At 40.4% G+C, this 27,519-nt stretch overlaps 1 protein-coding gene across 1 annotated transcript; it reads right to left on the bottom strand.

Moving 5' to 3' along the window:
* Positions 1–470: 470 nt before the first annotated feature.
* Positions 471–18,339, bottom strand: rhoq (ras homolog family member Q). The gene is made up of 5 exons (XM_029449367.1): positions 17,759–18,339; positions 17,369–17,427; positions 8,158–8,322; positions 4,436–4,531; positions 471–3,633 (listed from the first exon to the last, which is right to left on the bottom strand). The coding sequence occupies exons 1-5, from the start codon at positions 17,898–17,900 to the stop codon at positions 3,472–3,474; spliced, it is 624 nt and encodes a 207-aa protein (XP_029305227.1). The 5' UTR covers positions 17,901–18,339; the 3' UTR covers positions 471–3,471.
* Positions 18,340–27,519: the final 9,180 nt, after the last annotated feature.

Raw genomic sequence — 27,519 nt, 5'->3', positions numbered from 1 at the left:
TCCTCCAGAGCTCCGGCCCGTTCCAGCCCCGAGGAGGTTCCGGCCTGCTGTGGGGGCCGCTAGCCCCTTCACTACGCCATCCTCCGTGGGTCCCGCCTACAACCCTGGGGCAGCTGGACCCCAGTCGCTCCCTAACCCCCAGTTGACTTTCTTTGCTCCTCCACAGGACCCAGCCTACGCGTCTGGTCGCCCGGCACCGCAGAGGGCTCCTCAAATGCCAGGGCTGGGGTGCTGGCGGTGCGGCAAGCTCGGCCGGCGGTACGGTCCGGTCATGGAGGTGGGGCAGTTGGTCTGGATTGTGGCACCGCCTGTGGACAAGAGTCTCCAGAATTGTCTTTGTTACACAACCGATAAAGCTTATTGAATTGAGTGAGTAAATAATAAAGTAAATTGATGAAGTGTCACCCACTTTCAGTAAACTTGATAAACAAAGCATATCAAAGCAGATGAACATAAAGGATTTGTGTGTATTCATTCAAATACGCCTCAGACTTTAATTCAGTTTATGGAGTCCACCCAGCGATGTCTGACACATTATGAACATGAATGCCTGTAGTTCCAGGGATAAACACTGCAAAAGTTAATTTCACAAATGCATTCCACAGCAGATATGCCGCTGTCCAAGTCAAACCCTCCAAGCCTGCTTATTAACACAGTAAACACATTTATTGAGCAGAGAGAAGCATCAACGGGAGAATGCATTGGTAGCTGCGGCACTTAGGTCCTGGATCCTGAGGGTGGACCTTCACACAACGTAAGCAAGCAAAACTGTCCGAGTGAGAAGGCTGTTCACCCCGCAAAAAGACGGTTATACAACGTAGGCTGGGACAGAGAGGAGGAGCACCATTTACATTAAAGCTTTAATCAATCATCATATCTGACTCAACACAATATCAACACAAGTCATTTAGCAAGAGTTGGCACCTTTGATTAATATCCTTTTTTTTTTTTTTAAGTTAGAAAAAGCCGATAAATGCATAAAAATAAGAGCTGATATTTTTGGCTTGCAACAAAAGTTCAGTCACAAACTCAATTAATAATCTACAGTATTATAGACATGTAGGCTTGAAACCTTTGTTGCATACAATTGTTTTGGGAGCTTATAGGTATTTAAACTATTCTCCAAATCCTGGTAAACTACACATATTATCTCAATTTCTATTTGAAATGTCGTAGAATGTGACTTTATTACCCAGATAAATGAATTCTTATAGGATATCCTGTTTCTACAGTGTTACTAAAAAGATGGGATTAATACACCTTTGAAGGATTGACTTCTACAGATTGGGTTGCACCATCTATTGGTAAATCCATTAAGTTTGTGTGCAAAGTCTATTGGGAGTACTTAGTTACTACAAGCTGGTTTCAATTTCACAGGATTCACTGGCCCGATTTTCATGAAACTAGGTGGAAGGGTGTAGTATTGGTCAAGGACGAACCTTTAAACATTTGGAGCCGATCTGAATCACGGGGCGGATACACAAATTATTTTTCACTTTCATTAACATTGCGAGATTAGGCATTTGGCCTTGACGGAGGTCTGCCCATCTAGTTCCTATACGTGTACAGGGAGAGAAACATCAGAGTTATAAGTATTTCCGTCTCGGAACCTAGCGGCCGACAATAAGGCTCTCTGGGGGCAAGTGGCAATTGTTCTGGGGTTCCAGTGTTGCCAGCGGGTATCCGGGCCAACACTACATTTTCCATGCGCATAGAATTAATTAGCAACTTGTGAAGCGAGATTGGAGTTGGAGTAGGCGCGTACGACCACATTGTTTCATAAATAGCCGGTTTACAAGCTACTTTTAAGCTAAATCAATGTCAGACTGATAGCCAATGTGTGTTGAAATACGTGGCCAATGATGGGTGGCGAGTCAGACTAATGCTAACCTAACAAATGTTATTTAACATTAGCTACATCAGTCATAACATAATTGGCATGACATGTTCTAATTTTAGGTATATTGTGTTTTTTTGGTGAAATAGACTTTTTAATGGACATTTTAAGTGTCAGGTCATATGTGTCGACCATGGTCCATTATTAACTCTGACTCTTTGACTTGACAGTTACTGGACAGCAACTAATCTCAAAGTAAGAAACATTTTCGTTAAAACTATGTCAAGTTTGAACTCTTAAAAAGCTGCTGCATCCCCTTCTTGAGTCTGTCTTTCCTGAAAAGCTGATATCTGTATGTATTTTCGAGACTTGATGGACTATGATTGTGCGTGGTAAGATATTGTGCTATGCTCACACTTGTGCCTGATGGAACAGTGTTTCATCTTCTGTGCTTCAATCAGCCTTTTCAGTTTAAAAGCAGAGGAATGTGCTTTGGTGTGCCGGGAAATGAAGTGGCGCCGACTGTGATTCACGTTGGGCCACCTGATTTTGATGAAAGTGTGCATTTGATTCTTTGGATGTTGTCATTTCTAAAATGAGATCCCTCTTCTTCTCTGTTTAAACTTTCTGCTGATAAATGGACAACATATTATTGCAGGATAACAAAAATGAAGAGATAAGTCATCAGCCGACAAAATGATATCTGCACAGACTACACCTTCTCTACTTTAGAGATGTAGAATCATAAATTCTGGATAATATATATTTTAAAAATGGATAATAAACCTCTTCAGTTCCTGATGAAGAACTCAGCCCGTAACTTACAGTATGTTTTGGCATGCCACACTATAAAATAATGGGGTTTTCATAAGGCAAACGCAAGACTCTAAAACTTTCAAATAATACAGTTCTAGGTCCAAAATGTGTTGTCTGCACAGCGTTACACTCATTGTTGATTTGTGTTAATTATCACCCACACAACGCGAAGCACCTTCTGTGATTTCATTTGCAGGTCCTCAATTGGCAAATAATTGGAGACAGACTGTGTCTGTACAGTGTCTTTGTAGCACAAGTTCTAAATCGAAAAACTGGGCCCTTATATCAAGAAATGCATCCTGGCCACTGTCACAGTGTCACTTAAGTTAGCCTCTCATTATCTCTCAGCTGCAGGCGTTCTCTGATCTGCTCTTATATAGAGAAATGCACAAATCAATAATCAAAAAAGCTTTCAAAACAACAGAAATAATATGAACTCTTTAAAATGAAGCATTTCTCTTGAAGAAAACTGAAATGTCATTTTGTGTTGTGTTTTTCGCAAGACAGCTCACAACAGGAAAACTGATTAAAAATGGTTATAAAAGAAGGTACTTTAGAGGCAATAAGTCTTATAGAAGAAGAGACTTGGGTTTTGTGCTCCTTTGGTAGTAAACTGCATCCTCAACCTGTGTTGAACAGCAGGAGAGAGTTATGGCCTTTCAAGAGCCCTGCAGCTTAACAGTTGCTCTTGTTTTGTCCTTTTCAGTTCTCTCTTTTGTCTCACCCTGCTGTCTGTGCATTTTTCTTTTACCCCTCTTTTGTCTCCAGTCCAGGTTTGGTTTATTGTTGGTTGCTGAATGATCTCTGTGGTTAATGCATCACGTGATCAGACAGCAGTTGATGCAGCGGGGTCCCAGTCTTCTCTTCAGAGCTCCCTTCTTTTTCTTGGGTGTCAGGATTGCAATGATGGCCTCGTCGAACACCGTCTTCAGACCCTTCTGTGTCAAAGCTGAACATTCCACATAGCAACATGCACCAATCTGATGAGGGGGAAAAAGAAAGGACATCAATCAAAAAAGTACAATCCAACGGTAAACTAGCAGTTATGATAAAGGAATAGATTGTCTTTCTTGCCGAGAGGCATACGAGAAGACAGATACCACTCTCATCTCTTGATGGTAAATGTGAAGCTATAGCCAGCAGCTGGTTAGCTTTGTGTAGCATACAGATTGTAAACAGGGTGAAACAGCGAGCCTGGCTTTGCCCAAATGTAACTGAATCCGTCTACCAGCATCCGTGAAGCTCACTAATTAACACATTAACGTCCTGAGCAATATACCCGGCAAGTGTGAAGTCGATCCAATGAACGGTTGGTGAGAAACTCAAAGGACAGACAGACAGACACTAACTAAAAAAACTGTTAGTGTAAATGTGTGCTTACATCAAACGTGAAGCGAAGTTGTCGTGCAGCGGAATTACATACAAAGTCAATGCAAAGGCGCGGATAGACAAGACATTTGGTTTCTGCCTGACGGGAGCGATTAATCACAGGCCACATTAGGTATTTCGTACGACAGCCTGGAACTCCTCTGGTCATCCATGTGGACCCAGAGTGTATTCCTGGATTCATTTCAGGGCAAAGAATGTACGGAGGTCTGATTCCAGGCATTTCATGGAGGAAATGACATTCCTACAGAGACATGCATGGCTCAAATCAACACACAGGATTCTAACTGGACCTGACAGATCACTTCTACAACACTGAAAGTGAAAATGGAAGCTTCCAGTCTCTTTCGCCAGCTACTTATTACTTCCCCTCTTCAGTAAGACAAACATACAAACCTCCTTCGCTAGTTTCTGTCCTTGCTCAGTGGGTATGGGCTTCTCCTTCATATCATTCAGTTTGGCAATAGTCTTGGGGTCATCACGAAGGTCGATCTGAAAGAGATAAGAGACACTTCCTCTGAGATAAGTCACCTTTATAATATGGATATCAATTAAGCAGTTTGTTAATAGTTTCTTAGTGACTTCTTGTCTGATTTGACAACATCAAATCGGGAGAATTCTGCGCTTTTCTCCACACTTCTAAACATAGAAACAAAGCCGTGTTGGCCCACACTTCCTGCTCTTGTGCAAAAGGGATTTCACAGCCAACCACAAGGTTCCTCACTCTTCTGTTATGCATTGCAATACAAGGCACACACAACTCATCCCTATGTCAGTAATAACCATGATAAATGAATCCACCTGCACATTCTCAGTGGGAGCGACCTTCATTAACCCTTTCCTCGATTGGCGTGATTTGTGGCAGTGTGGCTCGCTCTTATGAAGCTCACGCGTTCATATCAGCACCTGGCCGAAGAGCAGCGAGCCTGTTATGACGGGGACTGATAAAAAGGGCAGTAAACATCAGCTGACACGAGATAAATCAGACACCCACTCCATCCTCCTCATCACCGCTGGGCCTTAGCTGCACTGGCATTTGGTTGCCAGGGAACACAGACCGAATTCACCGACAAGTAAACGCTCATTTTTGGACATATTTTATGTGCAGTGGGTTTTAAGGCTTAAGAAATAAGATAATACTAAAGATTAGTGTCGACTCTTAACATCTTCATGAGTTTAGTGATGTTTCTTTTGAAGATCACAAGACATGAGCGCAGCTTTAGTATATTTGCACATGTTAATTGCTGGTTTAATGATTACCTTTAATGCAGTGAGGACTGTAACAAGCCAGAGACCTTTAAAACCTATATGAGCCAGAACAGCCTGAGGTTCCCAGACACGTTTGTACTGGCCACATTTTTTGATTGAATGAATTCACTATTTTTTGCTAAGGCTCAGGTTCAGGGCAACAGGCTGCAGTGACATTCATTTTTTCATGAATTCTACTTAAAACAATTTCTCACCAGTGAATAAACTTGTTACCCATTACACCAGACATTTTGCAAGAAAATATATTTATCAACTGAGGCTCAAAGCGCTTACTATGATTTTCAGGTTTCCATCTGACAGCATTTGAGTGTTATGCATTTGTTTTATTGACATAAAAAAACATATAGCACGCAAATGTAGCAAATGCTGATGATCCATCATAGTTCAATTTCAAACAATGTTTTCGTAAGAAATTGTGGATCACATCACCAATTTCCCCATTTCTAATGTAACCTAACCAATGCAAACAATCAGCACACAACCTGTAAATCTAGCTTTAAATGTTCAGCTACTTACAGAACATAATGCTAACGACTAAGGTGGTGGTGGCGGTGTGACGTGCACCACCAGGTGGTTGGAAGGTGCTGGCAAGACAATTACTTCAAGGTGTTGCCTTACAGATTCTAGGTCCTGTTGTGAGTATGAAACGTATGCGCCAGAAATACATAGCTTTGTCTTTTTTGCTCAATCTGTGTCTTCAATGTATTTAGTGAAAATAGTGGGAAAAGGCCCATTATATTTTTGCCAGAGATCAAAACCCAAAGATATTCCGTTTATATTGATAGATTGACATGTGAATAAGAAAAGCAAAACATTTACATATTTGAAAAGCTGCTATCAGCAAATGACATATGATTAAAAGGTCTGGCTCTACTATCAACTAACAGTTTGCCGGCTATAAGTAAGAAATTGCTCTCAAATCTTCTTTAGTGATGTTTTGGGATACTCCATGTATGTCTTCTGTGCATAATGCAAAGCTCCTTCAGGGTTTGCAAACATGTCCATGGCAACACAACCAAGGCCGATTCAATGTATATTTGTCTCTTAATTAATGAATTAATTCTTTACTATCTGGCTATTGGCCTGGTTGATACAGTGTAGATGTGACAGATATGTTGTATTGTATTCTAGAGTACCAAGGCATATACAGTATATCTCAAAAGTGAGTACACCCTTTAGATTTTTGCAAATATTCTGTTATATCCTTTCAGGGGATAACATTATCCTACTGAAACTTTGATATAACTTAAAGTAGTCAGTGTGCTGCTTGAATAACAGTATAGATTTATTGTCCTTTGAAAATTACTCAGTACACAGCTGTTAATGTCTAAACAGCTGGCAACAAAAGTGAGTACACCCCATAGTGAACATGTCTAAATTGTGCCCAAAGTGTCAATATTTTGTGTGACCACCATTGTTATCTAGCACTGCTTTAACCCTCCTGGGCATGGAATTCACCAGAGCTGCACAGGTTGCTTCTGGAATCTTCTTCCACTCCTCCACGACGACATCACGGAGCGCACGGATGTTGGACACCTTGCACTCCTCCACCTTCCTCTTGAGGATGCCCCACATGTGCTCAATTGGGTTTAGGTCTGGAGACATACTTGGCCAGTCCATCACCTTAACCTTCAGCTTCTTCAGCAAGGCCGTTGTCATCTTGGAGGTGTGTTTAGGGTCATTATCATGTTGGAAAACTGCCCAGTTTCCGAAGAGAGGGGATCATGCTCTGCTGCAGGATGTCACAGTATATATTGGAATTCATGTGTCCCTCAATGAAATGCAGCTCCCCAGTGCCGGCAGCACTCATGCAGCCCCAGACCATGATGCTGCCACCACCATGCTTGACTGTAGGCAAAACACATTTGTCTTGGTACTCCTCACCAGGGTGCCGCCACACACGCCGGACACCATCTGACCCAAACAGGTTTATTTTGGTCTCATCAGACCACAGGACATGGTTCCAGTAACTCATGTTCTTGGATTCATTGTCTTCAGCAAACTGTTTGCGGGCTTTCTTATGCATCGGTTTCAGAAGGGGCTTCTGTCTGGGGCGACCGCCATACAAACCGATTTGATGCAGTGTGCGGCGTATGGTCTGGGCACTGACAGGCTGACATCCTACTTCTGCAACCTCTGCAGCAATGCTGGAAGCACTCGCACGTCTATTTTTGGAAACCAACCTCTGGATATGACGCTGAGCACGTGGACTCAACTTCTTTGGTCGACCCTGGCGAGGCCTGTTCCGAGTGGAACCTGTCCTGGAAAACCGCTGTATGATCTTAGCCACTGTGCTGCAACTCATTTTCATGGTGTTGGCAATCTTCTTATAGCCAAGGCCATCTTTGTGAAGCGCAATAATCCTTTTTTTCAGCCGCTCAGAGAGTTCCTTGCCATGAGGTGCCATGTTGTCCAGCATTCAGAGAGAATTGTGCCCAAAACACCAAATTTAACAGCCCTGCTTATCATTTACACCTGAATCCTTGTAACACTAACGAGTCACATGACACCAGGGCGGGAAAACAACATCATTGGGCACAATTAGGACATGTTCACTATGGGGTGTACTCACTTTTGTTGCCAGCTGTTTAGACATTAACAGCTGTGTACTGAGTAATTTTCAAAGGACAATAAATCTATACTGTTATTCAAGCAGCACACTGACTACTTTAAGTTATATCAAAGTTTCAGTAGGATAATGTTATCCCCTGAAAGGATATAACAGAATATTTGCAAAAATCTAAAGGGTGTACTCACTTTTGAGATATACTGTATATAAATAAAAAAATCACATATATGCAGTAATTAAAATTGAGCATGAAGACCTCTGGCACAAATGGTGGACTGACCTGGGTGCCAATGAGCAGGTAGGGGACACTGGGTGCATACTCCTGCAACTCGGGCACCCATTCCTCACGCACATTCTGGAAACTGGCAGGGTTTACCACTGAGAAGCAGATGAGGAAGACATCGGTCATGGGGTAGGACAGCGGCCTCAAGCGGTCGTAGTCCTCCTGGAAGGAGATGGGACAGGAGTAGTTAGCATTCGGGGTCAGGGGAGGATGAGAGGTCAGGACCGTTAGCCATGAGACATGATTAATTTCCGTTTCTTAACGTCTGAGAAATGATTACTCATGAATTATTAAAGCGTGTGAAAAATGAGCTCCGAACAGACTGGAGCCAGGAGCGCTCCTTGGCTGTTTTATAGGAATGATGTGGACTATTATGACAGGAATGATACACATAAAGATACGCGGGATTAAGTTATGTAGAGAACAGAATGTGAAGAGGATGCCCTTCGCATGAGACATCAAGGGAATATTTTACATTTGCAGTCCAGCAGAAGGCGATCGCCACAAGACATTGAAAAGCAGACACACTGGCATCTCCCATATTTGTGTGGTTTAAATGGCTAATTCACAGACGCAAGACTGTCCTTTGTGCGTCAGATCAAGCGCCTCTTTGTCCTTCACCAAAGATAAACCCTTCTGACAGAGTGTCTGACTTGCACACATATAGATATTCAGGAGCCATTTCACTTTTCTCTACTGATGGCACACATCGGGATGCTTTTCTGCTGCTAGCTTGAAGACATAGGCGATCAATGGATCTCCAGTAATTAGATATGACTCAACCAGACCAACTCGGACCAAGTGAATCAATCTCACTCTGTTGTCTGGGGAATTTATTGTCCACATCTCTGAAATCAAAGCAAATTGGATGCCACGTTCCACTGTGCCAGAGATAGTTACAATGGGAGCACTGGCATGACAGTCTTTCATTCGGATGCCTTCAGCGAGTCCCATCCTCTGCCGAGCACACGGCACAATCCAATACGATCACACGGCTGTACCCCCAGAAACAAGTCCCACTCACGCAAAGATGAATGTGTCATCTTTCGTTGCCTGTAATGAATGTAAGATATACTGACTTTATATTTGTTTGGAGTAGATGATTAAAACAGTGTACACATCTTCACGCCTGTGCTCGTATTGTAGACGACTCTTCACTGGAGTGGAGTATAGTGTTAGTACTGTGTTCTCACAGACCCGGCTCGTGCAGCAAACATCAAATAATTCTTAATGCCAGCAGGTTTGGGATTGTCACATTAGATGATAAAGTGTTTTTGACAGCTTACCTAACATTGCATGCAAACCATCTGGTGCTCCATGCAGGCTGAGATAAACGATGAAGATGATTCGCAAACACTAAGTGACATGTCTGATATTTAGTTGTATAGCTTGAAATATGGTGAACAGAAAGACTTTAAGTTGTATTACACTTGTGATAACTTGGGCTTGGGTGATATGGATAAAGTCAATATGACGACAGTGGGACAATATAAATGTGTTGGTTTTGCCATACCATACTTTGCCATACTGTTTATACCGTCACAGATGCAAATCCAATATTATCTTAAAGCAACCAGAAATATTGAAGGAATAACTATGTTGGTATAAACAGCATAGCTAAATCTGTAACAGTCAACACATACATAGTATCTATTCCTGTCTGATACTTATGTTATCCCGCTCATTTGACCCTCTTTGGGAGAACATGCAACAGCACAAGCTGTTTTTCCATACACATTATGTGCCTTCCTCTGTCCCCAAAGATACACACATCGGATCAAATACACTGTGTGTGTGTGTGTGTGTGTGTGTGTGTGTGTTTGTGACCTTTGCTTGCACAAGTGAACCCTCCGATCCCCCCGTGAGCTGCAGACATAAAGGAACAGTGTGAGCCACTCAGCAGTTTACTGTAAACAGGCCCAGAGCTTCTCTGAGACCCATCTCTGCCTCTCACACCGTTTCCTCAGTGCACCCCTGACGCATTACCAAAGACAGTATGCCCGCTAGCTACTCAGAGTGTACATAGCGAGACACAGATAGAGTGTGTACTCCTACGTACAGCATCTTATGTTTGATCAGTGCTCGGTCCAGAAATGTTTACATTCATGCTGATGTGAAGCTGCTTTGGATAAAAGTTCCCATCAGAAGTATGTTAAATGTTTGTATTAGTACAGTTCAATAGTTTGTGAGTACATTGCTGAGACAAACAGTCTTTCCAAGGTAGTGAAATAAATGATCAGTGGAAAGGGAAGAAAGGAATGACGAGCCTGGCTTAGTTTGTGTGTCATCTATTAGCGCTAACTTCTCTCCATACACGTCCATGGCTCTGCGTCTTCATTTGAGCTCCACAGTGTGACTGCACTCTGTTGACTCAGTGACATATGAGTGCAATGATATCAGTGAGTCATACCCTCCTCCTACCACTCTCTCTTTTCAATCTTTCTCCTGTTCTACTCCTATGGCCTCCTCAGGGCTCTATAAACTGGCAATGTCAACAGAGTCAGAGACGCCTGCTCTAACATGGCCGTCGGGTGGGAGCGCATGCCCAGACACAAGACGCTTCTATTCGCAAAGTTCTGCATTTGTTCTGCAATTCTGCCCATTTTGCAGAACTGTATTTAACCTCAGGAATAAAAAAAAAAAAAAGCTATTTATGCTCTTTTTTATTTTCCTGGTCCTTTAATGGTAATTAATGATCATCAATCAAAGCTCAAACTCTGATGCACTCTGTCTATTCATGCCTCTGTGGTGAGGACATCCTGCTGTACTCCATTAAACATCTGACAGTTTAATGTAGCCATTAATGGCAGCTAATGACAGTGGCACATAAACTGTGCATGGTACAACATAACTTAAGACCTTTAATGAATACTTTGAAGTAGGGATGCAGAATGTTTTCTTTCCTGCAATTGATATTGTAGTATGAATTATATTATATATTATTATTCAGATTATTCTTATTATATAAAAATACAGGAACTTTCCCCAGATGACAACAAAGAAAATGTTTTTGGTCAAATATATGTAACTATAAATATTTACATATAGATGACGTTGTGTTTCCTTTAGCAACCAAATCTTCCTTTTGTGTTTTTCTCCTGTTCAGGCAGCTGGGCATGATTATAACTGCTGGTCTGTGTGCATGCAGAGCCTGCATGTCTCTCACTAACAACAAAGAACCCAACAACCCTTAAATCGGAGTCAATTATGTTCTATCAGACAATCAGACTTCTCTTGTAGATTAGCCATAAGAAATGAGAAATGTGCGAGTTGTCATTTTGCATTTTGCAAGACACATTTGAGTTAATGTACATTATTTTGAAGTATTATATTGATATTGTGTTATGAGAATAGATATCGTCTTCGATTCTGGATATCGTAATATCACATAAATGTATTTTCCTAGTTTCAAAGGCTGCATTACAGTAAGGTAATGTAATTACCAGACTCTTCGAGCTGTTGTATTATTTGCCTTTACCTACTTAGATAATAATCAAAAATCTCATTGTGTAAATATTTTGTGAAAGCGTGGTCAACCCTACAATATCGACGCAATATTGATAAAGGTATTCGATCAAAAATATTGTGATATTTGATTTTCTCCATATTGCCCAACCCTAATTTAAAAGGAAAATGTTATCATATACATCCTTTTCTATTAAATGTTAAAAAATCTAAATATATGGCTTTAGGTGTAAAAGATGATGAAGGAGATTTCAAAGATTGTGGTGCTGAATTGATTACTTGATAATCTGATCGACAGAAAATCAATCACCAAACCTTTGAGAAATATTTAAAGGGGAATTCCACAGATTTGTCCTATAAAGGCTTGGTTACATCACCATGGTGACTATTACTCAGCCTGTGGTTAGTAACAGTTGTATAATGTCTTCTGTGACTCTGGAGGAGCTTTTACAAGTCCCTCATGATGTCATCAGGGTTGATCTCAGCTTCAGCTTGGAGACTACAACATTGTTAAAGGATCACACTAATAACATACTATATTTTTCTTATGTTAAGACCAAAACTTACAATTGATTTATCCTACTAACAAGTATTGTGTGTGGAGCTAAGGCCTGGTATATCTTATTCCTCTGCACCACAGAGCTCCATTGTTGTCCAAAAACTATTAAAACACATCAATGATCCACACTGTAGCACTGGGTGACATGTTCTTCATTACCATAAACACACACACTGCAGTTTAATCCCACTAGAGGACCGCATGTGTGTGAATCCACAGATGAAAATAGTTCCCAACATATGCACTAGTTACTCGTGTTTGAGTAACATTTGCTTAAAACTACAGTACCCAGCTGTTTTCGTACATCAATGAGTTTGAAAATTGTACAGCTACCAATCAGGAAATATGCTATTGGTTGCATCATGGGAAGTGTAGGATCCAGTGTTTTTGGAGCTTCACCCATATTAGAGACTAAAAGTCGGGATATCTCTGCCTTTGCTGTGTCAATTTCAACCCTCTTTTTAAACATTTATCTCTTTTGAGTCTGGAAACTTTATGGAATTGCAATAAACTGCTTGAGTGCCCCTTTAAAGCCAGGGTAAGATATTTATTTTAGAGGCATTGTTTGTTATATGTGCTGAAATTCTCTTTGAATCCTGAGAGCAATCAATAAATCAAATGCTCTGACAAAATAAATGAATAATCCAGTATCTGTGGTTGTTGCAGACCTTTTATAAGCCTGTGTGCGCTCCTATCTTAACCCAAACGTTGACTTATTTGTTACATAACTTCTGTATTTAAGTAACGCCACTTCCATAGTTATGTTAACCCAAAGCATGATCTTTTCAAAAAATCTAACTAAGTACTTTTATTGCCTGAATTTAACCAAGTAGTTTTGTTATCTGAACAGGTTCTGCACTGCAGGGAGTTGCAGAGAAGCATTAATCACTCGTGTTGTTGGACATTCGTAAGAAACGCATGAAAAATGGCAAAATTACTTTTTGTAAGATATCATGCGTTCTATGAGGATACGTTGGATTATGTTAAGTGTTTTCTTACATCCAATTCAATACCACGGTAAAAAAAAACTAAAACTAAACACCACATCTCTTGTTAGGAGGCTGTTAGGCTAAGGTCATAGTTCCCTCTCTAATATCTCTTATATATTGCTGTGAAATATCTCCTTCTAACAACTGTATTAATTCAAGTTCCTCGCCAAAAGCTACATTTTACAAGATTACATTTGAACACATCATGATAACGTTTGAATGTATCTTCGCCCAATACTCATTTTACTGAATAGAGCACCAAAGGGTAACTCAACCTCTGCTAACGTTAGCTGTTAGCTCAGTTATTTAACCGAGAAGGACGGTATAGCAGCTAATCGTAGCTCTCCTCCTGACAATTTCAACACAGATTTGTTGTTCACAATGAAGCACTATCAGTGGAAAGGCCTGACCCCAGGTACCTGCGGTACTGTAGAGCAGTGGTTCCCAAACTTTCTGTGGCCAAGGCACACCAAAGACCAAGTCAAAATCTCAAGGCACACCTGAGTTCATATCCAGGAAAAATCCCCTCTATAACACAGAGTATCACTGTTATCACTCTGTGAACATTTATTTATTTAGTCCTTGTAAGAAGCTATTCTCCTTCACACTAGCAGAGAGCCTTTGATGTGTCACACTCTAATATTTCCCACCATGCGCAAATGGCTAAAACGGGTTCGCTTTGACAGATTTCTTTTTTTGTTTTATTTATATTTAGGCCAAAGCATATAAGACCTATTGTTTCTATATTGTGAAATAAGTGTGTAGGACAAAGTACCAATAAAGTACAGTGTTTCCCTGCGCTGCGCCCCCCCCCCCCCTGAAATTCAAGATGTTTTTTTTTTTTATATATATATATTCACAACTCACTTTTCACATTGAACAGGTGCTCTTTTATTAAATAAACTAAACGCTTATGTCATTTATCTCATTTATGTGCACGTTTCAGTTGCTTTGCATATTTACATTCTCTCCTCTGCTTTGCTTCGTGAAGGGCAGAGCTCCGCTTCCGAACCCACACACGCGCGCGAACGTACACAATTACAGTCACAGAGTGGAGAAAAGGTGAGGAGAGAACTTTAAAAATCTGCGCCACGCACGGACCTGATCCAGCCCAGGCAGCACCCTGGAGAGCAGTATACCCAGGGGAAACACTGAAGTAAATAAAAATCATTCCACACCATTTGGGAACCACTGCTGTAGAGAAGCGAGTAGTCACGTTTTCAGAATTTTGTCATCAAATTGGTACCAAAGTATTGTTTCTCCATCCCTACTCTGAAGTATAAAATGGATTGGATTGCTGAGTCAAAAAAGTCTCATCAGACTGTATCAAACAGGAAGGAGAGAGGGGGTGATGGGTGAAGAGGTAAAAGTGATCCAGGGATGTGCAGTTGAGTGTGAGACGCAGTTGAAGGGATGAGCAAATAAGGAACAGTCCAACAAGAAAATGGGGGTTATTAGGGCAGCAGGGCACAGAATCCCACAGGGTCACAACTCCTGAGTTCCTCTCCCTAAAGCGTTTCCATGGGTACCACACCACTTAGCATCCACTTCCTGTTTCCTCTTGCTTCTCGTCGGGCAGCAATGCTAGATTTTCTTGAGTGCAGCAGCAAAGCCTTTCCCCTGTTTCCTCGTCGCATTCGGCAAAACAGACATCGCAGACCTTCCATATGGAATAATTCAATAGGCAGTGGTTGGGGGAGCGACGTGGCAGCGTGCAGACAATAGCAGGCAGGGCAGCGGTATCAAGAGCAGACAGAGCACAGTGGCACTCGGCTCAATGCCGGGCCGTGATTATGTGGCCCTGACATATAACACCGACGTGCCAGCATGGAATCGCTTCCGATGAGGGCACGGCGGCGGCAGTGTGTATCGTAATGCTGCTGATACCCATTGTGGGAGCTCCAGCCATGCCAGGAATATCAATATTACAGAGAGCTTGACGCCAATTAAACATGTGTAGCACAGGCAGAGGTGGAGATGATGAAGGGAGAGTTTTAAGTGAGAGAGCGAAAGGGAAAAGAAAATGAAACTTAATTCATCCACTTTCTGAGCAATTTCACCCCTTCCTCCCCCACTCATCCGTCTCTCTCTCTCTTCCTCTTTCTGCCTTCCTCTTTCTTTCTCTCTCCCTCTCTCTTTGGGGCACCGGCTCTTTGATCAAATGCTGAAGCTATAAACATTACCAGCTGGCCTTGTGCTCCGCATAAAGAGGTCAGCAGAGTCGGGGGCGGAGGGGAGGGGGGGGTTACTGCTCGTTTTCAAGAGCAGTAACTCTACTCTCGGTGGCCGGCAGCACCCATGGCAGACATCTGGGAGAACTTCTCCATTTCAGAGACACTCTGAATCAGCTAAAAGCAAACCCTCCTCTCACACAGACACACCATATTAAACACACCAGAATAGACAACAAGGTTGTGTTCCTCTTTTTACAACCGAGTAGTAACACCTCTTCCACCTGTTTGCTCGAGAACAAAAATATAATGCAGCTACAGGTTGGGTGGGAAGAAGGGGGGATGGCAGCTGTGATTTGATATTTATGGACTTGTGCATTTAGCATTCATGAATGAACAGAACATAGAAACGGCTGAATATTCCCCAGTTGACCTTTCAGCGCCTAGTTTTTGTCTTTCCGATGAAAGGATCACATTACAGAATGTGACTCACTCCGACTTCACACAGTTAAATCCGGCCATGAGGAAAGCGTTAACTATTCAACATTTGACATGTGTACAGTTTTAAGTTGCTGGAGGTTAATGGTCTAGGGGCAGAGTATTGGTGCACCACTGTTGGCGAGTCTTGTAGCGTAGCTGAAGTGAGTCCAAACTTAAAAATGCTCTGTGGAGTTTCAAACAAACAATTGTGTTTATACTTTGTGTTTTCTCACCAGATTACATTGTGTGTATGCGTTCTGCTGCCAGTACTGTGTTACGCTGCCAACTGTCGACCAGTGGAACCGCGTCAAAACCTGCCTCTTTAGTGTTCAACGCTCCACGGGGTAGCTTTAATATTTCTGTTCTTAAAGGAATACTTCACCCACAAAATGACCCATGTATATTAATTACTGAATTTATGAAGAAAATTAGTTTTTTCTCGCATGCCATGGTTATCGTAAAATCAAAAAACAGTTAATAGGAGCGCGTTTGACAACAGCAAGTCTCATTCATCCAGTCGTATGCTCTCTACTTCCCAAAAACATGCATTTTCAATAAATCATTACTATTAAAAGCCGGCACAAGCGTGAGACTGTTTATACTTAAGTGTTTTAAATAGTAAGGTTTTAGCAAAAATTCATGTGTTATAAATATAGTTTTGCGGTTGTTAAACACGGCACCCATTTACTTCAATTCATCAAGACTTTTCTCTGTCTTTTTTTTTATTAAGCATATGTTCATAGTTAAAAATGTAATGATTATTCTTTTTTATTGGTGCCTTTTGTGTTCAGTTCAATGTTCAATTTGTTAAATAGAAGAATGTTGGAAATGATTTCCTTTTACTTTAATATCTGTTTATTTATCGCAAGTAATATTGCTATTGCCATATTCAACAACAGTATTGCATATCACACATTTTCCATATCCTGCAGCCCTACCTAAAACTATAGTCTGGAAGTTCTGGTGTCCAATAATGCACCATATCTTGTGCTGATGCCCTCAATGAGCCTGTGTCTGTTGTGTGTTAACATGGTTTCCTCTGTCTCTGTGTTTACACTGATGAGCGCTTCTGCTGAGTGGAAACATTATTGTGTGTGTAGCACATTGGATTTTCAGTACAGTTTTTAGCTCTTTTCCCGCTGAATGGCACATTGTAAAGAAAAAGCCCAGGCATTAGGCAGCCCTATTAACAAACCTGTGACATCACTACTGGACATAGGAGCCCTGTTCTCCACATAATAGAACTATTGAAACCCCTTCACTACCATCACTGCCCATGGCACACCCCACTCTAGGCAGTAAACCCATGTGCGAAAAACATCACCTGTTGCAGCTTAGTGTCTGGCCTGAATATGAAGCCTGTGGGCGTGTTGGATAGTTATTGGTCCCAAGAGCGGGGAGAGAGAGAGTGAGAGAGAGAGAGAGAGAGAGAGAGAGAGAGAGAGAGAGAGAGAGAGAGAGAGAGAGAGAGAGAGAGAGAGAGAATGTGGAGTGTATGTCCTTGACATGCTTGGCACCTGGCCAGAGAAAAAAATAAACTGTACCTGACCAGCTGTGTCATATAGTCCCAACAAGTACTGCTTTCCACCAACGTTGACGCTTACTGCAAGGAAATGACAAAAGAGCAGTTAAGAGGAGGAAGGAGAGAGGGTGATTGATGGTGGGGAGCAGAAAGGGAGGGAGGGAGGGGGGACTCAGGGTCCCCAACCCCTCTCTGCTATGAAGAAGGCAAACAAGTGGTTTTGATTATAGCAACAGATGCAAGCCAATGCAGTTGGGGAGGAAGGAAGAGCGGCAGAGAGAATTCACTCAGGCAACATCTGATTCACTATTATTAGATTTCAATTGTTACAGAACACAGAATAGCAGCAGTTCAACATGTCATGATGTTATTATTAGACGCCCATGACAGACAGAATAATAGAAATGCCTACCTGCATAATGATCAAAGACTGTGGGTACATACTCTTCTGGGAAGGCGTCATTGGCATAGCTCATCAGAAGACACGTTTTGCCCACTGCACCGTCTCCGACCACGACGCATTTTAACATTATAGTACCGGTTCCGTTAGCCATGATCCCGACCTTACCAGCATCATCATCGGCCCCCTGACGCACTGTTGTCCTGACCCCCTCCTGCTACTGCTGCTGCTGGGCGGTGATCCCCGCACGGCACGGAGGGCATCACCAGCGTCTGAGGCGGACTGTGCGGCGCACAGAGTCGGACTTGAACTGCATCTTTTCCCCCCACCACCACCGGTTACGTTAGCCCCAAATTTGGCAGTGAAGGAGTTCCCTTTCAACGACTGACACAATTACCAAGACCCCTCAGTCCTAAGAGGTCTTAATACGGGTTTCCCCCTGTCCAATGAACGACTGGCTATTCTCCGACAAGTTAAGATAACCGCGGCTGTTACTCAGTGTTGCTGCCGGTCCGTAGTGCCCGCTCCCCGTTGTGCCCCACGCCTGTTCTCTCGCTGCCTGCCTGGCGCACTGTGCTGCTGCTGGTGGACAAGGTGGGTGCGCTTGCTGGAGAGGCGGAGCTTGGATTTGAAAGCTAGGGGCTCTGGATAAAGTACACTCCGCCTGGTGTGAACCAAGGACTGTAAGGAATTACATCATAAATGTTAGGAAGATGTTATACAAACATCTGCCTACATTATTGTAGTCCTATAGCATGTAGGAATATTAGAAGGGACTATATAACTATATAACTATATGACTATATAACGCCACAGGAAATAAAGCAATATGCTGCAAAGTGGTGCTGCAATTTAGGATTATTTTCATATTGATAAATCTGTGGATTATCTTCTCTGTTAATGGATTAGTTGTTTGGCCTAAAAAATGTGCCAAAGATGACGTCATCAAATGTCTCGTTTTCAAAGTCAAAGATACTTAGTGAACTGTCACAGAGGAGTAAAGTAACCAGAACATATTCACATTTAAGAAGCTGGAATCAGACAATTTAGATTTTTTCAAATTGATTAATCAATTACCAAAATAGTAATATTTTAGGAACATTATAAGGGTGTCATAATCCCCTTGAACATTACTAAACTCACTATATATATATATATATATATATATATATATATATATATATATATATATATATATATATATATATATATATATATAAAATCATATAATCATATAATATCATACCTAAATAAAGACAATAGTGATGTTGTATTAATTTCACTTTGGCTAGACTCCTGTCAGACAGTCGGGCATAATCACATGTAAGACTATACCCCACTTGTGTGTTTCGATGGAACATGTTGTAACTTTAGTTTAACTCTTAATTAAACATTTCTAAGTTTAGGGAAGTCTCTCTTTGCTTTTCACATGACTTTGTGGTTGAAGAGATGAATAGATAGACACATGTGTACTGTGCTACTGTGTGTGTGTGCGTGCGTGTGCGTGTGCGTGTGTGTGTGTGTGTATGTGTGTGTGTGTGTGTGTGTGTGTGTGTGTGTGTGTGTGCGTTTGCGTGTGTGTGTGTGTGTGTGTGTGTGTGTGTGTGTGTGTGTGTTCAGGATAGATGGGATATGTGAGACTGGACCGGGGAGCTGCAGATGGAGACACCACAGGAGGAGGTATGTGTTTATGAAAGAAGGAGGGGAGATACAGAGATTTGACCTCTGTGGTGCAGTTGGCCAGGTGTGGCTGTCTCTGTGAATGAGTGCACTTACAACTAACGGTTATTTTCATTATTGATTAATATGCCGATTTTCTTGTATATTAATCGCCAGGTCAATAAAATGTCAAAAAATAGTGTAAAATATCTATCCCAGTTTCTCAAAGTCCTAAGTGATATCTTTAAATGTCTTGTATTGACAGTTACAAAAACCAAAGATATTCAGTTTAGAAGAAAACCTCCACAATTGAGAGGCTGAAAACAGCATTTTCTGACATTTTTGCATGAAAAATGACTCAAACGATTGTCGATTATTTTACGACTAATCCAGTGGTTCCCAAACTTGTTATGCAGTGGCCCCCTTTTGTAGATAAGAATATTTTTGAGCCCCCCCCTTGGAGCCCTGTCACAAACTTGTCCATGTTATGGTAGCAGGGCTCAAGCCTTGCCGCGCCCCCTCTGCAATAGCTCTGTGCCCCCCCTAGGGGGCGTGCCCCCCACTTTGGGAACCACTGGTCTAATCGATTAGTCGACTAATCGCTGCAGCTCTACTTCAAACCATCTTCGATTGTCTGTCTCTCTTAATCCCTCATCTCTAAAAAGCCTGTAAAATGTCATCCGTATCTCTTGTTATGGCCTCTACATAAAATGTACAAAGGACATGTTTTTAACCATGTGACACAGATCATCTGAGAAACAAATGCATCACAAATAAAATCCACTTATACAATAACAATAACATGACATTTGCCAGCCTGTTCGGGAGATGTTGGTTGCTATCACTTTAAAGGAGGTTGGATATGATTGGTTCATTTTTGCTATCTCAATCAGCTAACTGCATGTTCATTTGACTTTACAAATATCTGAGATCATTCCTATCCTGTTGGCGCTTACTGACCCTTTTACAGTCACTATGTTTTAATCCTACAGCTGTCTGAATGAGCAAGAATCATTGATGACAGCTTGTATTATGTTACACACTTCACTGAAACACAAACTGCATGATGATCAAGCGAGTCACAGTTGACAGGAAACTGGACTTCTTCTGATTACTAATAACTTATTATGTGAAATAAAAACAAACAAGTAGAATCAAAAAGGGCATATTCAAAATATAAAGTAACAGAAATTGAACAAAAACACAATAGAAATGAACCAGAGAAAGTTAGACTGAGTGGAGACTTGTTGATGCTGCTGTGTTTATTGCATATTGCAAATATGAGTAGTGATTTAATGTTTTACTTTTTTATTATTATTCTGTTTATTTTATTTCATCTTATTTTTTGTCTTTTCTTTACATTTTTAATCTTAGTTTTACTATTATTGTCAAGAATGTTTTATTTTACATTAACTTGGCATTCTATCCTTGTTTTTATGTTAATTATGTTTCCTTGTTGTGAAGTACTTTGTGCTGCATTTATTTTACAAAAGATGCTATAAAGTAATTTGTATTATTATTTACATATATATTTTTATTATCATTAAAAAATAATAATACTATGCAATAAATTGCTCTAAATACTATGACAATATTTTTTATATCCACATGCTGAATGCTGTTAAACTTTTAAATGACATTACATTTTCTATTTGAATTTGTATGGGTTTTTAAAAAGAGCAGTGTTCTGTAAAAGTTCAGCATAGTCACGACACTAATATTCTGCTTCTCTTTTTCCTTTGGTTGATGATCCCTAGACACGAGCTGTCCAATCAGCCGCAGGGGGTGGGGCCGAGGTCCTCCTGCTATCACCACATTTGACAGCTGCTGCAGCAGCTCACATGACCAAACAACAATTACCTCATACATGTAGTACTCCTGCTAAAGGTGTTGCATTGGAGACAGCGGGAGCTCCCTGCACTGGGCTGGGCAGGCGAGGAACTAGGGACCTCTCAGCTGAAAGGACAAAAGTCAGCCAGCCGAGATGATCTTCCAGTCAGTGCTGATCACAAGGCAACGAACTACCTGTCTGCTGTACATCCTTACAAAAAGACTTTACATGTTCTTTTACTGTCCATCATAACATGTGCATAAGTTGGATACCACTATACTGTGGTATATCATGAACTGTATCAGTGCTAACCCCCATGTGTCCATCACTTTACTCATGCACCTAAAGAGCTTTATTTTAAATTCTAGTCAAGATCTGAAAGTTATATAATAACTCCATTGGGACATTTGACATCCCTATCATATCATGTTTTTATAATGATAAGATATATAAGATGTCTTTTAAAATCAGTATGGCCTGCGCACTCTACAGATGTTGGTCCAAAGAATTAGGCAGAAAAGCTTTTAAATACTTCTTCCTGGAATAACGTACAGAAGGACCTGAAACTGTCAGAGCTGATTCCTCTGGAGGAGTTTAAATTCACTTTTTCAAAAATCTAGAAAACAGCACTCGGTCAATGTGACTGTGCTTACATTTTCACCGAAATTGTTTTAAAATGATAACTGTTTTATGCATTATATGCATAATACTGGGATAGTGTTCATTTGTTCAGTTGTACTTATCTGCTTGTATTGTTTGTGTTTATTGTTGTAACAATGTTCATGCTGCCCACTTGGCCAGGTCGCTCCTGAAAAAGAGATTTTAATCTCAATGAGTCTTTTAGCTGGTTAAATAAAGAAGATATAATGTTGTCATCAGATGCATCCAATAAAAATGCATCAGGATTTATTCACCTTGATATAATGTGAAGCTGAAGCGCTTGACCAACCGGAAACAGAACATGTGTGTGTTGTCAAATAAAATAGAAAAAATATCTCTGCAGCACATTTTATTTAATAACATTTTTTTTTAAGATTTAATAGGTGGGTAAATTATGTTTATTACAAGCAGGATATATTCAATTAAAGTTGGCTTCTTCTACATTTTTGTCAACAGGGATTTATGTTTTTGTTTGTTTTGTCAATTTTGCACTAAATTATATTCTCCAGTGCTGGCACATTATGTTATATTCCTACAGGAATGCATTGTGCATATATTTTAGTTAGTTATGTTATTCATTGGTCACTGCCAGACCCAAAGGGACTTTTAAAACTTGTCATTTCACCGCTTTACTCCTGAAAGACATATTTCAGCATTTATAGGATGGCTTGGCACAACTTTTGGCACAGACATTCATGGTCCCCAGAGATGAATCCTAATGATCTTGCTGACTCTCTGACTTTTCCAATAGCGTCCTGCTTCAGATCTTCAGGCTCGGGCCCACCACTGACGCTGTGACCTGTCTCCATCAGCAGGACCCGTCGTGGAAAATCACGTGTGTTAATCGAGCTTGCTTATCAATAAATAACATTTACATACCCTTGAGTTATATTGCGCAGTGTATTGTTATATGACGTCTATGGTTAATAAAGTAACCTGCAGAGCATATATTTAATTTAATGCCACACGACCCCCACCAATAACACCAAGGTAAACAATGCAACCTTAATATTTCTGTAACTGCAACTGTAACGTACAAAGTTAGGCAACGTAACGTTAAGCAACAAATAACTTGTACTAACCTTATGAGTTTGCTAATGTTAGCTAGCTATGCTAATATCATTAGCCAACTAAACGTTAAAGTTAGCAACAGAAAAAAAATGCAAAAAAAACAAATGTAGTCATTACAGAAACCCAAAAGGGTCCGACACAGATGGGCCCGAACCCGGAGCTCTGCAGCGAGACCTTTTTGACTTTTCATCCTTACGCATCATAGGGTCAAAATGTTATTCGTATGAAGGATCTGATCATTTACAGCATCACAGACCTTGTAAATGGCTTCTGTAGTTTTAATGACCATTCAAAGCGTTTTACAAACACATTCAAACTGGTGGCAGAGGCTCCCATACAATGCTCCACCTGTTCATCAGGAGCGATAAACATTCACAATACACTCAGAGCAATATGCCGTTTAGTATCTAGCCCAAGGACACTTCGACATGTAGACTGCAGAGGCCAGGGATACAACCACGGACCTGCCGATTAGTGGACGACCGCTCTAACTCCTGAGCCACAGCAGCACCTTATATGAGAAAATATGGTAATAATACTGATCCTATCACATATCACGTTTTTTTTATCTCCCCGTTTCATATGGTGTATCCTTAATAATGAGTTTCTGAAGTCACCTTACACCTCCACAGGTTAGCTATCACAGCAACATTCCTGTTATAATCCCGTAGGGAGTTATCCATGTAGAACTTCAATTATTTTTAAGGACATTCTTTGAAGGGCACATGTTGTGTAATGCAGTGAATCCGCTTTGTTAGGTTGCTATAGTGTACTGTAGGTTAGCGCTGGCAGGAACCCGAAGCTGCCCAGGAGTTCATTAGAGAGCTGCTGACCTTATTTCCCATGTGGATGATACTTAATATCAACCCTCTATTTCTGTATGGAGCTAAATTTAAAGGTGGAGGCTTCAATAAAATATATTGCAACAATCTGCATCTCAGCATTTTCTCAAACACAAACACAAACACAAGTGTGTTCGCTTTGCGTATTCTCAACTGAGATAATAAAGTTTGAATAGAAGTTAAATTGTGTACACGTGGATGTCATGCACGTTGTAGGAATATGAATGAGAATAAACATATTCAATGGTATATAGTATTACATTAGTCTATTTGCAGAGGACTGCAGTCGGGGCAGCAAGTGGTTTGCTGTTCTATTTTAGGAAAGGCAAACAAATGCTAGACCTCTTCACCCTCATGTCTCCTCTCCAGTTTCTAGATACTATCAGATCGTATAGTACAAATATATGAGCATGCAGGCACACACACACATACACACACACACACACACACACACACACACACACACACACACACACACACTTCCTCCTTGTCACTGCCGAGTAGCGCAGTGCAATCACAAAGCCCTCAGATGAGCTCCTAAATTAGAGCGTGTGGCCAGCGTGGACTCCCCGGGAGGGTTTGGTTAAATTACAGGCCATATTTTTAGTGAAGGCTAGGCTTCATCCCTGGAACTGCCAGCAGCTGAGGGCCATCACTCACACGTCTGTCTGGCCCTGGTTTGTTCAACACTTGAGCTGTTAGCACTTGTGTTCGTGTGTGTTTTTGGCGAGCAGGAGTAAAATTAGACCATTTCTTATAAACAGTTCACTGTTTTATTGCTTTATGTGTGTTTCAATATGTGTGCATGTAATTATAAATAATAATTCCCCTCCAGTGTTCTGGCTGAGGAGTTTGATGATCATTGTTTTGATCATTTGTGTATGTGACAGTCACAGACAAGCTGACAGGCAGGAAAGACATGTTGGTCAATAGCCCTTTAATGCATTACTTTATCTCAATTTTATTAAAAGTAATAAATCAAGTAATATTTAATCCATGTTTTATAGTTTAGTTTAGAAAGGGGGTCTTCTACTTAAATATATGACAAATAATTGATCCCATCAAATGAGCAGGAAATCCTGTTTGCACTTCCATTTCCATGGACACTTGAGAAGGTCAAGATCTGAGGGCTCCCAAAATTGACTACTGGTTTAAAATTGTGGCTAAATTCCTTTTGAGAATTTATTTTTAATACTCTCTGTAGTATGTTAACTTTTACTTTTCATCATCTAAATTAGTTTAAATGTGATCAGTGTTTTGTAAAAGGTTAAAATGAGTGATCTATGTGCATTCAAACAGCTGGAATAATGGACATGCACTAGGCTACTCTGAGACAATATTTACAAAATTTGATTACATTTAAAAGGGAAAAGCAGCCTACGGTTTACCTGGATTATAAATGACACCACTGGGTGAGCTGGGGAAAAGAAAAGAGGGTGACACAAGGCCGTGGCTGATGTGGTCAGAAGGTCCAACACAGACCACATGGCCCTTGCTCGGGAGACGGGAGAGGCCATGATGCAAAGTCATCGTGAGGAGCAGGTGCTTCAAGTGTGTCTTTGCGTCTTAGACTTCTTTGAAATTGGGTCAGAATGGAGAATGTAATGTGAATTTGATTGAAAAACTTGTTGATGAAATAAAATTAATGATATTTAATGAAAATGATTCAATGAAATTAAAAAATATTTATTTTCTTTTATGGGAAACTTGCGCATTGTTGCCGTGTGTCAAGAATTGACCAACTATCCATAAAAAAAAAATAAGTTTAAGGGGAGACACTGCAGGTGAACAGAGTATAGATGTTAACTAACCGCCATGAATCTTACCCAGTTAATTACTTATATTAAGGCAAATCTATTTTGTATTACAAGTTTGCTGAAATGTTATGTTGAAATACGTAAATGACGCTTTATCTAATGCTAACTTTTAGTGTATTTAAGAGAATTTTACAGACACAGAAAGACACTTTTTTTTACTAGTCTGAAAAAAGACCTGTGATGAAGCAAAACAGCCCAAAATCTCAAAATTGACTAGTGCATAAGAAAACGATGTTTTTGTCTAGGGTGTCTCGCCTTAAGTAATACAAACACATTTAAACATAATAATTCATGCAACAGAGGGCCAGACACCTCCAACCACACACACAACTCATCACAAGTTAACGTGGGCTGGGTGAGGAGGACCTTTGTGTTGTTTAGAGACCCTGAAACACATGATGCTACACATGTTGAATGTTGTATTCGCGGTAATTGAGTGTAGTTTCAGAGGAAATGTTTCTGTTGTGCTATCACTGCTGAGCGAACAAGGTCAAGGCGAGGAGACATTTAAAGAGAACAGAGAGAGCTGATTAGCACCATAACCTTTTATTTCAAGCATGTATAATTGGGAAGGTTCCATTTACACCAACATCTAAAGGTTTGATGAGTAATTATGTTTTTTATGGCTGACTGACAAGTGTGTTCAGCGTAGGAGTTGTCAAAAGATCACACCACTTGGCTTGTTTTTTTTGTAAAGGTAAACAAGCATCCCACTTATATTGCAAAATGAAAATGTGATATGTTTTCAATATATCAATACTATGGTCACATGTACAGCGTACTACATAATGGAAATTACCTTATAGACACAATGCCATGAAGTTAAGTACAGATATTTACTAATGACTTTATGAATCTCTACTTTTTATCTATCGTCATAATCTGGTTCAAATGTCCATTTGTCAAATAGGGGAGAGCGGGGTTGGTTGCAACATTTTTGTATTAACACAAAATAACCTTCCATTACTTACAGACCATTTTGACCAGTAATGAAACTAATGTGATCACTGAACAGATACAGCAGTCTGCCAATGTTTCATCAAGTTTAAAGTCCTACCCAGCCATGATAGGCACTCCCTTTTAGCTCTGTTTTGGTCTCTATTAACTTCTGATATGTGGCTGTTTAGTTGCTAAATGCTATAATTACCAGCTAGTATCTAACTTAGCATTATGTTCACATACAAGTACTCATGCGAAACCATCGTTAATAAATTGATTACTTTAATTGAGATGATTTTCTGTAAACTGGTCTATTGATAAGTGACATATTATTCATATTACATTCATATTATTTGGCTTCATATTATTAGGCTTCATGTTATTAGGCTTCATGTTATTAGGTTTCATAACAAGAACCATGCATCAAAAAACATCTCAAAAAGAGAAGAGATTATTTTTTGCTAGATTTAGCTATTAGCTTATTTCCATCTGCTGTCCCTTTGCAGGTACACAGAACAATCAACAGACACTGAAATGTTACATGCAACACAATTACATAATTTCTATCACACTAATAATTATACAGACAAATTTACAAGCACACGTCAACATGTAAATACCAGCAAATTCATCCAGTGCAACTATAAAATTACTAATGTATTGTTGAATTCAGAGTTTTTTCTGCCCTCTAGTAACAGTTGGAGATTGAGTACAAATTTGTTGACATCACAATGGTCACATTGATTGATTGATTGATTGATTGATTGATTGATTGATTGATTGATTGATTGATTGATTGATTATTTAGCAACAGGATTTCTGGAAGAAATGACTTAATATGTCAGAGAGGATGGCAACAACCTGAGCCCAAAAGGAATACTGTACACACCCAAACTTTTCCCTTTTGAAGTGCCATAACTGAAACTTAATGGTGGGACACAAACCAAAAGTAAA

This window comes from Cottoperca gobio, chromosome 15 (assembly GCF_900634415.1).
Source record: "Cottoperca gobio chromosome 15, fCotGob3.1, whole genome shotgun sequence".
Classification (NCBI taxonomy): Eukaryota; Metazoa; Chordata; class Actinopteri; order Perciformes; family Bovichtidae; genus Cottoperca; species Cottoperca gobio.
Note: the sequence above shows the minus strand (reverse complement) of the source record. Positions and strands in the feature narration are given on the sequence as shown.

Bases quoted from the DNA above. Each gene is read 5' to 3' on its own strand.
- rhoq (XM_029449367.1), bottom strand. From the start codon at position 17,900: ATGGCTAACGGAACCGGTACTATAATGTTAAAATGCGTCGTGGTCGGA. The intron at 17,428-17,758 runs GTAGGCATTTCT...ATTTCCTTGCAG, and splicing joins AGTCTTTGATCATTATGCAG to TAAGCGTCAACGTTGGTGGA. The intron at 3,634-4,435 runs GTTTGTATGTTT...CCCCCTCATCAG, and splicing joins GACAGAAACTAGCGAAGGAG to ATTGGTGCATGTTGCTATGT.